This window comes from Aricia agestis, chromosome 6 (genome assembly GCF_905147365.1).
Source record: "Aricia agestis chromosome 6, ilAriAges1.1, whole genome shotgun sequence".
NCBI classification, from domain to species: domain Eukaryota; kingdom Metazoa; phylum Arthropoda; class Insecta; order Lepidoptera; family Lycaenidae; genus Aricia; species Aricia agestis.
In genome coordinates, this window is record NC_056411.1 from 15,515,096 (window position 1) to 15,531,899 (window position 16,804).

Here is a 16,804-nt window from a genome sequence, read left to right on the forward strand (position 1 = left end):
CTAAGTTTTTTTTTAAGAATTAGGAAACATTTTAATGAGAAACTGTTTAAATATTTCTCACAATTAAAATAATGATCATATAATTATATACATTTATCATACCTAAATTATGTCAAATATCAAAATAATTAGTATATAAACACAATAATTCTTAACTTACGTAGTTAAGTAACGCAGTAAACGTAGCAAAAAACTGTTTTTTTTTTACTGTTACTTCGTGTTTACCCACTCACGTCTTCAATAATAAGTGATTGTCTCTGTAATACTACTAACCAATATTAGTAGCAAACTAATTGTTAAGTAGCCAGTCTGATACATTTATAGCCAGGTGATGAAGTAGATATTTTACAAGGTTTGATAAAATTATAGGGAAAATGAGTAAATGTCCGTATGTTTCAAAATCGTATTCTTCAACTCACGTCTTCAATTATGCAGGTATATAACAACAACAGTGGCAGGTCAACAATAGTACCTGACCTATTGACAACATTCAGAAACGAACCAATTTTTTTATTTTCGTTTTTTAGGGTTGTATTTTATGCAAACGCTTAAAAATACCGAAAAAATGCCTCTAATTGGAAGAAATACCCTTAGTAACATGCTAGAGGTACGATAATTATCAAATTTTCCATGTTTTAGGTGAGCTTAGCATGTTAGTAGCATGTTGATTAATGTTAGTGGAACCCCCGCCGCGCATCTGATAACGCTCAGTGCTCACGTGAGTTTGCCCGACGTATAATTATCACTTCCACGCTGATATTCAAATACTAGGTTAGGTTAGGTTCTAGACATCTAGACGTTTTAAATCTTGATCCCAAGCTAGGTTTCATTGGAATTGAGAAGTCTGCGTGTTGTATTTTATTTTAACCCATCGATCGTGGAATAACGAGACACAATAGCTTACCTATTGTTATCGCGGCCGGATGCGGCCGCTTAGGGCTTCATGAATAATTTGTGGTTTAATACTTTAAAAATTTTACGGTTTTAGTATTCCAAAAATATTGTTCTTTAACTTTAATATTATAAAATGTGAAGATATAAGTACATGGTATAAAATAAGTTAAGTACTGACCATAGCAATAAATTGGTTCATAATAATCTATTAGGCATAGGTAGCAGACAGGAAAAAGCAATATTAGGGATGTAAGAGTTGTCGATATCGATACTCCATATCTTTATGTCTTTAGAAAACGTACGAGTTTACAGTTTGTCGACATCGATACTCATGTCGATGGTCGTCAGAAAACGTATGAATTCACATTGCAACTTCAATATTTCTTAAGTCTTTTGGACGTCTCTAGAGCTAGTTCATCGACCGATTTCGATAGTTTTTGGCGTTTCGCAGCTGCGGGATGGGCACGTAACCGCGTCACGCTTCACGCCGCTAGTGACGTGACGATATCGACGCCAACGGAGCGTTTTATTGTCGATGATTGATTTTTGTGGTTTTTTTCACCCGACAACTGTTTATTTAATACTTCTGGTGCGTGATTGAATTTGCGCCTCTTACGCATCTAATTACTGTGAAAGTGAAGATTTGTGACAAATTTTGCTTCAGTCTGTGGATTTTAGTTTATCCGAATCGACATAAAAACATTATAATTAAAACGTTTTGTAATTATTAGGAATTAGGATTAGTCTGTAATTTAAAACAAGTAAGCCTAAAGGTATTACGTAATTAAAGTTTGAGGCTTGTTTCTACTGATACGTTTCAAGGAATGTGTTTAAAGGTCCAATAAATTCACTGCACTTAGTGCGATCAGGGAAATTAATTGATTTAATTGGTTTAAAACACATTCTCACTACGCAGTTCCGGTGGAAACTCGTGATTTTAAGATTTTTTTGCCAAAATCCAACCTTTTCATTAAAAAAAAACAGTTTATAATTGTCAAATACCCGGTACTTATATCAACACGGAACCTCCAACCTTGGTCCTCAGTACCATCACTACGGTCACGGTCGGCCGGGAACGATTCCGCCTCGTGACGACAGCAACGCTTCCTAGCTATTCGGCAAGGTTCGTGTAAAAAGTCACAACTGTTTTCGAAACATCTCCGAAAAATATCAAAGTAAATTACTATTAACTGTGGTATCGAATATCCTGTACTGTGTACTAACTACCATATAAAAAAATATCCATAAAAATATTGATAAAAATAAATCTCGATTTTATCATTTTTATCGATAAAGCGGAACTCAAACCTATACTTCTCTCTTACCTACATGACACATTATGTAGAAATCTCTGGTACAGTGGTTCCTAACCGGTGGTCCGCGGACCACTGGTGGTCCCTGGAGGCATTCCAAGTGGTCCGAGAAGCCATCCTAATAATATGTGAGAATTCAGAAGTTAGTAAAGAGTACGGACTATGCAGTCATAAAAATCACATTCAGTTAAAATCTGTAACTTTTAGATTTTTGCTAAATAAAAAAATGAGTGCTAATTATAAAGTTGTCCTTGTTTTCTTTATTTATCAAAAAACCCTTAGTTTAGGTAAACTAACCCGGCTGAACAAATATTTGGTAAAATGGTCCCTCATGACTAAAAGGTTAAGAACCACTGCTCTATGAAACTCGATCTATCTTTATCTTATTTGAGAGTCGTTAAAAAGTACATTATATATAAAACGTTATAGCTCAGATAAGAGTGGCATAGAAACCGTGACCAATCGTCGTAGAGACGTTATCAGCGCCTTATCAGCACCACGCTCATTGGCTGCACATAAAAAAACAAATGAACTCAAAAGCGTCGCCTACTGGATTTTATTTCCACGATTTTCATTTAAGTTACACTATAAACTGTTTTACGATTGCGCCGCAAAAATGTAATGTATATGGACATTTTTTTATGATTTTACAGATTAGTTTTTTTATGATGCTTATCTATTTTCTTAACGTAATAATTTTTATAGTGTGTAACTTAAAGACTTTTACCACAGAATACATATTAGTAGTACCAACTTTTACTTAACTTAATTTAGTTTCTTTAATTTCATTGATGTGCTGAACGCCTATTAATAAATATCACTTTCGCATGAATATAGAAACCACTTAAGAGACTAATAAGAAGGGACGAGTAATTACCTCGAAGACAACTCACAAATTGAAATCACTGAAACATTCTATATTTAGGCGCCATGTTTTTATTTTTTTGTGCGACTGAACAGCTCGCTGACATGTAATTATGACAAACATACAAACACGTCGTCTCAATATGTTTTCTATAGATATTAAAATTACACGTTTGTTTTTCATTAGTTTAGGAGATTCTGACAATCTTCATATTACGAGTATTACTACGAATATAGGTTTTTTAGTTTCTTATACGTAGTAGATATGCAGGCAATATGCAGGGAAATGACGATGTCTTGTTTATTACGTCTTTTTACTAAAAATATCTTTGATATGTTATTTGACTAAACTAAATCTAGTGAAATAAAGAATACTGTTGATGAATCAAGTGATAAAACAAAATTACAACTTAACTGGTGTATGTTTATTAGAAAATAAAGTTTTAATCAACTCAACAATCTGATAATTGATAATTAGGTATTATGCCTTTTTCTATGATGTTGATTCGTTCATTAGGTAGGTACAAAAAACAAGGTACAATATCAATTGGTAAATATTTTCATTCTATGCCCCAGGGCTGTAGCTAGAGTCAGATTTGAGGTAGGGCAGCATTGGTTACAGCCTAAAGGTAGGGCAGAAGTAAAAAATTTACATAATTGATTGATTTTCTAGGATTTTGATATTTTTAAGGTAGGGCATTGTGATTTTAAGGTAGGGCATTGCCCTCCAATGCCCCCCTCTGGCTACGGCCGTGCTATGCCTAAATCAAATATTTTCAAACAAGTGTTTGGGTGAATCCATTACGATATCCATTAAAATAGGAATAAGATTTTTCGCTTTTATTTGGCATGAAAATCGTCGTATTCAGCGAGATTAACCCGGCGACCGTGGACAACCATGTTATATGCCCACGTTTTGTATCAATTATGTATAATTGATTTGGTCGTTTCTTTATTTTACGCTTCTTTATGCAATAAAATTGCCAGCGTGATGTCTCCAAAGAGGATCAGGCGATGTCACCAACGTTCAAAGACTTTGTATTTAGTAGTTTTCTTCTACTCTTTATCCAGTTATGTGCTAGGCATATCCATCTACCATCATTCTCTAATTATTGTATACGATAAATTATCTGCCATGTCGTCTTCACAAGCTCCCTAATGGAACAAATTTAAATTTCGAAAAAGTTTAAAAAAAAAATTTTTCGAAATCGATTTTGTTCCATTGCCAGGTGGTAAGTACAGTCTGAAATTAGCTTTAATTACAAACAACTGTCAACTCTCGTCGTAAACAACTTCAGGGCGCTGCGCCAATTGACGGTAGATGGCGCGTGCGCAGCCGTGTGGTCCGTCGAGACGCCTCATGTAACATGTCACTTGGGAAAAAACGTCGAACCACCATTTAAATGTCGCTTAATATTGATTATACTGAAATAACATGTGAATGTAGAGAGTAGAGAGACTTGAAATGTGAGTTCCGTATCGTTTTGCAGAAAAAACACAACCATAAAAAGTAAAAACTAAGAATCTTTACAAAAGAGCTCCTATACCTACTTACTGATTTATCATAATATTATGGTTATTGATTAAAGAAAAGTTTCTTAAATACCATCGAGGAAATTGGTTCCTAGGCAGTTGACGGACCTACGTCGTTTAGTCGGATCATGTCAATTTAATGTTAATAGTGATCTGTCGGCTGGGGTTGACGTGACGCGACCAAATTATGTAGGTCCCCGATCTGCCTATTAATCAACTTCTCTGATAGTACATTTATAGACCGTACAAATATCCGGCAAATAAGCGAAGCAAAATCCTGGTGCTGTGCGATTTGTACAAAATCTGACGGAATTTCGCATGTCAAACAAACAAGGACTATGCATTCATTTTCATCTTTTTATCCGTGATCCCTCGATGCCCAAAACCTGGCCTGGCCTTCCATATGCTCCAACCGAACAGTTGTTATGGTCGTGTTGTGGACACAGCGGGGCGCCACCGCCGCGCCCTCTCACAAATTACTAGCTCACAATAACTTTTGTTTGGTCTAGATTAGCATTTTAAATTGGACCGAAAAAAAGGTTTCGGACAGTCGTAAATTATGAGTTATGATCAGCCTAAATTCCTCGACGGGCTTATAGGTGTCGGTTATTAGGGCCTGATTACACCTACCGAGTAGAGCGGCGAGACAGTGCCCTCGGCCGTGCACATCCATAATAAACATACCGAGTGCTTGGCCGAGAGCACTGTCTCGTCACTCTACTTGGTATGTGTAATCAGGCCCTTAAGGATAACAGCTGTAGCGAAGCCAAATCTAGCAATTCTAACGTAAATGTGAACAAAAACGAAGGTCCTGCGTCCCTTCTAATTTTATTGTGACTATTGGCCAATATTGATGGAGAATATGCTTTTTGTTGTTTCCTACGTCATTTCAGAGCTTAAAGCCTAAGTAAGCTCTGAAATGACATCGGAAAACAAAAAATATGTCTAAAACAATCGCCTAAAATATTGAAGGACAGTATCTTCCTGCATTGTCCTCTATATCCTCATAAAGAAGAATAAGCTTCTTCTTGATGAAATATAAGAAAATCAAAATGCCGTGCTCACTGCACATTATAAAGGTTGTACTACATATCGTTTTTTTATTTACAGAAATTCATAAAAGCAAAGCCAGGTAGGGCTTGTTCAATACCTAACCGCAAACATAACAAAAGTAATTCTGCAGCTATTTAGATTTATCAAACGTCCGCACTCCGCAGCGGCCGAACAAAGGCGGGGGCATTATTTATATTGGGACAGGAACAATATCCAGCCGATAGCCAATTAATCATGTTCCTTAGGGCCGCTTTATACTCCAGGTATTAAATATAGTGAGGATCCCAAAATAATATCCGTATTAGCTGTCGGCATGAAAAAAAAGTGAAGACTAAAAAACTTTTGTAAGTGAAAAATATTTACAGTAAGTATACTAGAACTTAGTAAAGTAAAAGTAGCATTTTTACTAGTACTAGTACTTAGTAAGTAAAATTTAATAATGTAGAGTTCATTTATCGGTTATTTCCTAAGATTATAGAAATTTACAATTCCTAACATAGAATTCATTCCAAACTATTTTGAAACCATTACTTTGAAATGAAAACATCAATTTATAGTAAAATTTAAACTGATAGCATTAAGCTAACGGTACCGCGAGATTTGCATTCTAAACGGCTTTTTTAACATATTTATCATACAAATCATCGAACCCGTGACCCTCAAGCCGGAGCGCGGCACCGGCGTAAAGAGCGGGCTGCACAGCATGCGTGCATGAAATATAGAGTTTAACACCAAACCGCTTGTCTCGGGGACTCCCCGCGGCGCCGCGCCCCGCCGCTAAGCGCGCTTAATGTAAGCAATATAAGCGATTAGTGATGATTTCGCTTGTAGAATCAATAACAGGTAGAATTTATGTGTAACGGCTTAGTACCTGCGAGGTGTTGAGTGCAGACCTGTACCTGGTAAACGGATAGGCGTAGAATGTAGTCGCGGTTTTACTTACAACTTTGATCATGTTATTACAAACTTATGACAATATTATGCTGTCTATTAAAATAAGCCTCTAGTTTTATAAAGGTATGAAAAAATATGATCAATTTGTATTAGCTACGTATAAAAATATAGTAGAGTTGAAAAACAAGGGATTAACGAAATGTGGTCCGATAAAAATATCGTTAATGTACCTGCGGGTATAAAATATGGAGATATTTAATAGCTCTTGAACTGTTAACGTATCACACTTTTACAGCTCTGTTAGCCGTTACCTCGAACAACATATAAAAATATCTAGGTTGACGCTCGTAAATTAACATTAGGTATTATTTATTGCTATGTAAATAGGAGCGCTTTTGCCGCCACTGACTGTGACCTATATAGCTATAATAGCTTTAGATTATTCAGTTTAGTCGGTTACCTTGCTAGTACTATGGCTAGGTGTACCATAGTTACTAGATATCTATCAATGAGAGTTCTTAACTTTAGCGTATAACTGAGCGCCTGCAACTTACAAAAGTAACTTATTGAAAAGTAAGGATTCTAAAACCGCCACTTACTACGCGTACAATACGATGTTTTCTTCGTCCTTCGTATTTAGGTATATCCATTATCCATACTATATACTATAATATTATAAATGCGAAAGTGTGTCTGTCTGTCTGTTACCATTTCACGCCCAAACCGCTGAACCGATTTTGCTGGAATTTGGTAAATGGTATAGTGATTCTTTTAGTGTTGGGAAACTACATAGATACTTTTTATCCAGAAAAAAAAATTTCGAAGCAACGGAGTTGCGGACGTCATCTAGGCCGGTATAAATAGTCAGTACTCAAGATGCATCTCGGTCTCAAGACGCGGTTCAGGATCTGTGATTGGTCGGCTGTCAAAATTTAGACCAATCACAGAGCCGAACCGCGTCTTGAGACCGGGTCGCATCTTAAGTACTGACTATTTACCGGCCCTAGTCAGCGTATAATTGAGCGACTGCAACTTCCAAGAGTTACTTGCTGAGAAGTAAGGACTTGCTGGAACCGCCGCTTACTACGCACCCAATACGGTGTTTTTCTCGTCCTTCGTATTAAGGTATTTAAGACATATTTTAACAAAGCAATAACCCAAATTGGCGCAAGCCGAAAACTGAAGTAATCTAACATGGCACGTGGCTGCAGGCACGCACGCTCGTTCCGCGCATGTTGTATGAAATCGCCATGTAATTTTTATTACATGCTATAATTGAAGGTCGCCAGAGATTTGTAACCACAAACCATGAAACATAGCTGAGAAAATATGGTGTTGTTTTTAAGACAGAAAAAGAGAATTCATGCATGCATGTAGGCAATGTCATTTTTTTGCATGCAAGGGAAACAAAGATAAATTGAAATGGAAAGGGGGCAGATTTTGTTATCAGGGATGTAGAGAAAAACAGAGGGAGCCTTTCTTTTCACGTTGGTCCTTGATAAACCAATACAACTTACAACTTACAAGCAATTGCAAACGTGTAGAGGGGAATATTCGTTTATGATTGTCCATTTTTGACGACGATTGTGCATGCTATAGAGTATATACATCGCAATCATGTTGGCGATTGCCGATCATAGTTGTTCATAATGGTCCAAAGTGGTCTTAAGACTGACCACCCTATATTAATTTAAGTTTCTCCAATACCAAAGTTAATCGATTTGTATGCAATCTACATTTGAGCAATACAACTTATCGTATGTAGCATAAACTTGTGACGTATAGTGCATTAACTAGTCAACATTTTGGACATTCGGTCTGATGGAGTTGAGCTATAAACTACCTACTTTACCATAAGCACCGACTATTAAATAGTTATGCCATCGGTAACTATACTAAGTTTGTTGATAATATGTAGTTTGCTTGTATTGATAACTTACAATAACATAAAGTTTATTGCAAAGTGTGTACTTACTGCTGGGAAGTTAGAATATATTATAAAGAAAACTCTTTATTTACAGACACTAAACTTTGCTTAAAGAGCAGCAAAAGGTATGCTACTGAAATTATACGTAAATTCTTCCAAACAACCAGCTTACTGCGTTTGTATGCACAGGCCACAGTGCAGGGGCGCCGACTCCGTGGATGCTCGGGTGCTCCAGCAACCACGAGAGGTAAATAGTGGGCGCTGAGCACCACTATTATGAATATCTAAAATAATTATCTTTCTCATATTTTAACTAAGTAAATCTAAATAATATAGGTACCAAAATAATATAAGTACGTAATACGCGCGCCTAAAACAAAACTAGCCGCTCTTCGTCAAAATACATTTGCACTGAAAAAAAAATTAAGTTTAAGATAATTATGATATTTCCTAACAGGTGCACATGTCAAACTGCTGTGTATCTTGTATTTTTTCTTTGTGTCTATTAAAAAATTAAAATAAGTTCATTATGTATGTCATTAAAAAAAAGCTGGATCACCCACGAGAATTTTAAAAACTCGGCGCCCCTGCGCATGTATCTCATCATTAAGAACTTTTAGTAACCTGGCAGGCTATTGCCAAGCTTACAGTTGAATGCAGTAAACTAGCAACTTATTGCGAACTTCGAGCTTATTTTTTTATATCCGGCCTATGGTAGAAGTTACAAAATTGTTAATTTATGTTTTTACAACGAGAAACACGATAAAGCAATCAATATAATGTGGATCATAAAATAACGGGCCTGATACTGACCGTTTACAACAGGCACAATATAAATACATACAGTAGCTTAACTAGACGGAAATAGTTTTACGCGCGTGCAACGTAATTGGGCATTGCTATGCAGAATAAGTATGCAGAAGCCTTGTTTAGCTCTCAGTGGGCCCTACACGTTGAGAAACGATAGATAGTCATGATTACTATGATCATGATTCATGATGCTGCGCGACTATGCAATTGACGTTGATGGACAAGAAAAGACGAATAAGCTCCTGTACATGGAGATTATTTTGTAAATGCTTACATATTTTGTCCGTCGTGGGTCAATCTGACAAATAAAGACTAGGAAGCTCACATGAGCTTCCTAGTCTTTATTAATTGAGCTTCCTAGTCTTTTTTTAATTGTCGCAATAAATAAAAAAAGCTTTTGCGGCCTCTCTACATCATGACGGACAATTAATATAGGTGACTCCGAACATGTACATACATGTTCGGAGTCACCTATATTAATTGTCCGTCATGATGTAGAGAGGCCGCAAAAGCTTTTCAGGGCGCTTGAATGCGTGCTCCTGATTCCGAGGTCTAGTATGAAAATGTTCTACTGAACCTTACGTGTACTGTGATACGGGCGTCGAATAGAAAATCGGTGAGTGTCCAAGGCCGGCGCTGATTAGTTTCGTCATATTTTAGTGGTTTATTTTCAAGTTCGTTTAATATTACTATTAATGTTGTAATAAAATAGATTTGACTGCACGTTGGTCATTCTTAATGACAGTTTGTTGCCATAGTTTCCCAAAAGCGGGCTGTTAAAATTATGTAAATTAATACCATACGAGTAATGAAGAGTCTCTAGAAATTGAAATTAAAAATAATACCGCTTCTCATCTTATGATTGGGTTGCCGTCTGTATAACGGCCGTAAGAGGTGTTGTTTAATATTTTAATTGTTTTTCCCTGAGAGGGTATTCTGTATACTACATTTTAACCACTTTCATAGAAACTCCAAGTAGTATAAATCTATACTAATAATATAATATAATAAAAATCTTAAATATATGTATAGTATAAAAGTATTAAATATATTTCCGTTGTCTGGTACCCGTAACACAAGTCCTTCAGGTACTTACCACGGGACCAGACTGACGTGGTGTGAAGCGTCCATAGATATTATTATTATTATATTATATTATTAGTATAGATTTATGATATATTTATGATATGATACACATATTTAATACACATCCATGACCCAGGAACTTAGAAAACTTTTGTTCCGTCGGCGGGATTCGAACCCGTTTTGAGCTACCAACTGACTCAGCCCACCAACTGAGCCACAGAGGTCGTCAAAATAATTTCACTAATATTTTCATACTTCCATGCTTATATTATAAGTGCGAAAGTGTCTGTCGGTCTATCTGTCTGATACATTTTCACGCCCAAAACCAATTTCGCTGAAATTGGTGAATGGATACCTATACTTTGATCCCCAGGAAAAGGACCCAGGATACTTTGCCACCCGGCAAAATATACTGTTTCCTCGCGATAAACGAATTTTGTCGCAATATTATAATAATTATTTTACCTCTGAGAGGTTTATTATACGACATTAAAACCACTATGATAGAAACTCGTAGGTGAAATAAATAAATATAAACTAGTAGATTTGATATAACTGTACCGTTCGGTTGGCCGCCATAGGCGCAGGCGGCAAAATCAAACAGCGTGTTATTTGTTACATATTTATTCACACCGTATAATATACAGGTTTAATTAAATTGCCTATTGCGTACGGAACATCGTTAAATCAGCCTATATAGTTCTATTTCTCAGTCATTTTAGACTCCCGTAGAGCTTAAAAAGTTGTAATAGAGAAGCAATTCAAGCTGCAAAATAACTACTATCTAGCATGTAGATTATTTCTGTTAAAAAATCTCATACCTTTAAGGTGCCCATACACGGGACAATTTGTCGTTTCGATCGATCGTCAAGAAAATCGTCCAATTGATCTTTTGAACGTAAAATCGTTTGCGATATTGCTACACACGTACAATTTGTCGTTCGATTTTAACATCGAGGAGGTAAATCGTTACGATAATTGTCCCGTGTATGGCCACCATACATACACCATACAGATTCGCTGTGATTTTGATGCAGTCTTGACGTAACAAAAATGCACCTAACAAAAGATTTCTTATAATGTCATACCAAACCGCGTTACAATTGATCACAACTCCAAGAATCTTTTTATGCTAATACCAAGACGATTTTTTATAACTCAGTGATACTAACTAATATTTTATGTTGTGTCACAGATTACTGTACGTACTAAATATTTACTACATAAGTTTTGTGCTAGCTTCCTGCATACGCATCTGTCAATTTGTTGAGTAGATCTCATTTATTATAAGTCGTAAATGATTCATAGCTATTAGCTAACCATCGACTCGACGGTCTTAAGAGTTAAGACAGACTACTGCATTTTATACGATACCTATGTCATATGAAGTGGCGTATTACAAACATTTTGTGTTGAAAAAGTCTATCTTAGAGCCCCCGCAGACTGCAGACTTTTAATCGGCCGATAGTTTAGTTTGGCTCTTTATCAGTATGAAGCTGTATGGAAGTGCGCATATTACAACGATACCGAGTCGGCCGATAATTAAATTTGATGGGCTATACGATTGCCTTCAAACCAAACTGTCGGCCGATGTATCAGTACGACGTTCTTCCACACGCGCACACGACACCGATTGTTTGGTCGTGCCGACTCGGCAGAAATCCGAATCGTGTAAAATTTTCCATCAAAAATCTATCGCTGTGAATGGAACTGTGCGAGAGCAATCGGCCGACTGTTGTCTAGTCTGCGCACTCACCACCATTCCAACTGTTTAGTTGGCGTAGTGGCGCGCTAACAGCCCAACCCGACCCAACTATCGGCCGACAGAAAGTCTGCAGTCTGCGGGGGCTCTTCAAACCATATTGTGTAGTATTTTCCTATAAACTATTTCGCGCACAGACAAGGTCGATGTTACCATGACCTAGGAATGTGTGGCGTGTCTCGACTCTCGCATGAGGCGTGTCGGACGCGACCGCTAGCCGCTTACAGATTAGTCGCGCGGGCCGCACGCGACAACTGCATTTTATATACATTCTAGATCAGCGGTCCCCAACCTTTTTTTCTTACGGGCCACAAACATGTTTTGGTCTTGGTGTCGCGAGCCGCAACAGAAAAATTTTAAGGTTAAAAATAACTTTCAAAATTAATGATTTAAAAGTGGAAAAAATTTCGCGACTTTCACGACGACTTTTCACTTTACATTACTTTGCCGGTGGGCGTGAACTTCAAAATGGTTTAACATCACAGGGGCCACAGATAAAGTCCCGGCGCGGCGCATGCGGCTATGGCTGCAGTTTCGGGATAGCTGTTCTAGATAATAAATTACATTCTATAGAATCTGTACGCCTTTGTACGCCTGTGAAGGGTGCGTTTTAAACAAAGATAGTTGTCAACGGATACAGGCGTTTGAAATGTGGACACTACGTAAAATGTTAAAAATCTCTTGGTCACAATTTGTATCGAATAAAGAAGTTTTAAAAAGAGCGTACTGTGAACGCCAACTAATGAACATCTGCATCCAAAGAAAGGTCGCTTTTTTCGGTCACGTACAAAGAGGATCCCAATATGAATTTATACGGTTGATCATAGAGGGCAGGTTTCCGGGGAAGAAACCACCTGGTAGACCAAGAAGAAAATGGATAGATGACATAAAGGAATGGACCAGATGTAGCTACCCACAATTAAAGAAATTAGCCCAAGACCGGAAGAAATTCAACCAGCTGACCGCCGAACTTCGTTATGAAGAGGGCACTAAATGATGATGATATAGAATCTAGAATATTGTTTTTCATATATAGAGCTTAGAGCCTGCAAGTAAAATGTGTTCTAGATTATTTTGAACACACAATAGCACAAATTAGCCTACATAGACTACATACTTACTTCCAAAAGTACTAAGGCATTGAGAATTATAAGCAATTTTGCCAAAAAACTTATAGGACGAAAAGAGAATACTTCAAACTTAAAGTCATACATTTTAAATTGATGTATATCTAAAATGAATGTGGCTATATAAAAATTTGCAATTCCTATTAAAATATTATCTACCTGTCTTCCTTTATCTCGTGCTAGCTACTTTGTATGCGGCCGTAAATTACGAGTAAAATAAAATAAAAACGTGTTCGTATTAGATATGATAGAGTTTTCAAGATAGGGAACTTGGTAGTGATATTAACTTGTGTATGACTTGTATCCATTTTAAAACATTTTTTATTATTTTGTTATAGTACCTATCTAACTCGTCAAAGCTAGCTCGTCATGGTAAACAGTTCCCCATTTTAAAATTTAACTCAAGTGGTTAATCTTTAATTTATTTATAAATAACCCTTGAATTTAATTTTATTTATCAGCCACTTATCTCAAAACAAATTAAATTTTAATTATCATATATCTTTTCCGACAAAAGGCACCTTTAAAATAAATACACGGGGAATTTGCCGCGACCGCAAAACGCGGCGGTTAAAATATTAAACTCATGTTAACGATCTTTTGTTGTTAAAAGTAGACACGAGATCCTTCTTTTTTTTCAGGTATCATTGACCAAACATAATTACTGCAGTTCCTTTATATTGGAAATTATTTTTATTACATTTTACTCTCTCTTCTAGTAAATGTGGTGCTTACTGCTTATATCGCTCTTGCGCTGCCTAGGTACGCTTTACTTGGTTGTCGTAGTCTGTCAAGTTGTTTTTCGTACTTATCGGACTAAGACAGCAACAAGGGCGAGCGTATACAGTGTGTTTGTGTAAACTCCGTTATCCTTGAAACCATCAAATGAGTCAAAATGAACAACTTTTTCTATGTGAACAATGCTGGGAACTCAAAAAAATCCGTCTTCATAGTTCATACCCATACAAATTGCCGATCCGGGCATCCGTATGGGTATGAAGACGGCATTTTTTTTTTGAGTGGGGCATTGTTCTCATAAAAAAAGTTGTTCATTTTGACGGTCTCATTTGATGGTTTCAAGGATAACGGTGTTTACACAAACACACTGTAATCGTCATATTCCTTAGTTCTGTGAACAAATATTGTAATCGAATAAATTGCACAGGAAAACATCTAGTAGAAGGATTTCATTGTCACTCGTTGTCATACTCACGAAAAATTTCTTTTGCAGGTCTGGTTTCAAAATAAGCGTTCAAAAGAGCGTCGGCTGAAGCAGCTGACATCTATGGGTCGGGGGCCGTTTTTCGGGTCTTCCCGGAAGATGCGGGGGTTCCCCATGAACCTGTCCCCGGGGGGGCTGGAGGAGGGCCCGCCGGGGTTCCCCTACTTCGCGACGGCCGATGGCAAGTTCGAGTTTGGCTATGGCCCGCCGTTCCACCATGATGCGCCGTTCTTCCACCCGCCGCCGGCGATGCCCTTCAACCAACCAGGTTGGTACAGTATGTAATTCTACTTACTTTTGTGAGGATGGATGTTTGTGACTAATTAAAACAAAAAGAAAACACTGTTTGATTTTGATAAAGTGCAAGTATAAACTCTGGTTTAAATTTGTACTTTGGTTGCTCGTTGGATTCTAAGTCCATCTTTGAATAGATTAATGAATTTAATATGTAGGTTTGACTTATTTTATAGTTTAGACCAAAAATGTTTAAAGTTGATACGCACTTTTTCTATACACTATTTTTGCCCTATAAAGGTAGCCTTTCGAAGCGAGCGTCTATAGCGTCAGTGACGCTTCGACAATGATAATTATTGTATGGTTTGGAGTCGAGCACAGCGACATTAACGCGTCTGTGACGTCACTTACCTACGCCAAATCAGACATTTTTACAGTCGCGGCGTCACTGACGCTATAGACGCTCGCTTCGAAAGGCTACCTTTACTGCAAAGCCAAAAGGAAGTGTTTAGCAGTCTTTGAATGTTTGTACTATCGTATCGCCTAATAGCCGTATTACCCGGTATATATATACTATAAAAGTTATTTGAAAGTTAAATCTTAATGCATGATGAGAAACGTATGTAACGTAGCATCATCCAGCCTTCTGACTTCTGGCCACGATTAACGAGAGCAGGTCGTTTCGCAGGCGGCATGGAGACTCTGCAGGGCGGGGAATTCCCGGAGCAGTTCCCGCCGCCGGAGCACCTGGTGCTCCCCCGGCCCAGCTCTCCGGAGTTTACCTTCGGCGACGCGCAGCCCCCCCTCCACCCCGAGGGGCTCGTGTGGTAGCTGAAGCCGGAGCCGCGGGACTACCACGACTGATGCGGCTCGGCGGGCTACTAAGTGGACTGCGACAGTGACGTTTGTGACAGTGTTTGTTTTTATTCACGAAAATCAAGCGAAGGAGTTTCAGTGTTTTTTTTTTATTTTCAAAATTTCGGCAAAGAGTTTCAGTGGTTTTTTTATTTGCGAAATTAGAGCAAAAGAGTTTATTGCTAAGGTTTTATTTTGTAGGTTGCCAGTTTCATCTAAAGATTATCACTGTTTTTGTCAAGTACCCGCAAAACAAACTAATTCCGCAAGTTATCACTTTAATATTACTTGAAATTATAAATACTATTTTGCTAAAATTGTGTAACTCTGTACCGAATTTGATTACTTTTATCTGTCACTATATTGTACACAAACTATAAATGCTACTGTAGGTCTATAATATATTCCATAACTTAATGCATTTTTTATTAATAATGTGAATAATGTACAGAAATGGAAACTTATAATATTGATTTCTTAAGTTAAAAATATATTTATTTAAAATAAGATATTTTGGTTCCTATTTTAAGATAGAGCTTAACAATTTATAGATTTGTCTATTTATTAGTTTTTCGACTAGGTTGTAATATTTCGTAGTACTTATACTGATGTAAATATAATAATTTGTACATACAATGGGGTGTATTACACAAATTGTAGTAAGTTTTGACATTGTTCATTGCTTGTAATTTGTAATCTAAAAGACATAGAAGAGAGCAGATTTAGGGCCTGTTTTACTACTTCCTGATAAGTGCCGAATAGACTATCCACCACTAAACTTGACAGATAAAGTATGGGAGAAACTGTCAATAAATTTGTGAATAGCCTATTCGCCACTTTATCAGAAAGTGGTGAAACAGGCCCTTAGTAAATGGCCGACCGCTTTTAGAAACTCTATTTAGTTCAATTTTTTTTCGTACAACTTGTAGTAAACAAAGTAATGTGTGAACATCAAAACTTCCTACGATTTGTTATGTATTGTATTTTAATCAATATTTATGTATAGGATCATCTTATTAGTGATAATATTAATGCATATCTTTTTAAACGTTTATATTCAATATGCAGAGAAAACTAAACTTCATTTCTGTTTTAGAAATAGTTTTAACTACATTTTCAGTTTTCTTTCTTTATTCGTCTATTTGTAAAATTAGAAAATTAGTTTTGAAAAATATCTTAAATAATAATTAGAAACGAACATTTTTATTTTATATTAAATTAATCGAAGAT

The 16,804-nt window shown here is 36.8% G+C and overlaps 1 protein-coding gene across 5 annotated transcripts in view; it reads left to right on the plus strand.

The window, feature by feature from the left end:
* LOC121727906 (LIM/homeobox protein Lhx5) overlaps positions 1–16,340 on the plus strand; it is a 69,106-nt gene extending 52,766 nt beyond the window's left edge. For 3 of the 5 annotated variants that reach the window (XM_042115952.1, XM_042115954.1, XM_042115956.1), the window contains exons 6-7: positions 14,495–14,753; positions 15,396–16,340. In XM_042115952.1, coding sequence (XP_041971886.1) covers positions 14,495–14,753; positions 15,396–15,550 — 414 coding nt within the window. In that variant the 3' untranslated portion in view covers positions 15,551–16,340. The remainder of the gene's footprint in view (positions 1–14,494; positions 14,754–15,395) is intronic. The other 2 variants (XM_042115953.1, XM_042115955.1) reach the window with 1 other exon arrangement.
* Positions 16,341–16,804: the final 464 nt, after the last annotated feature.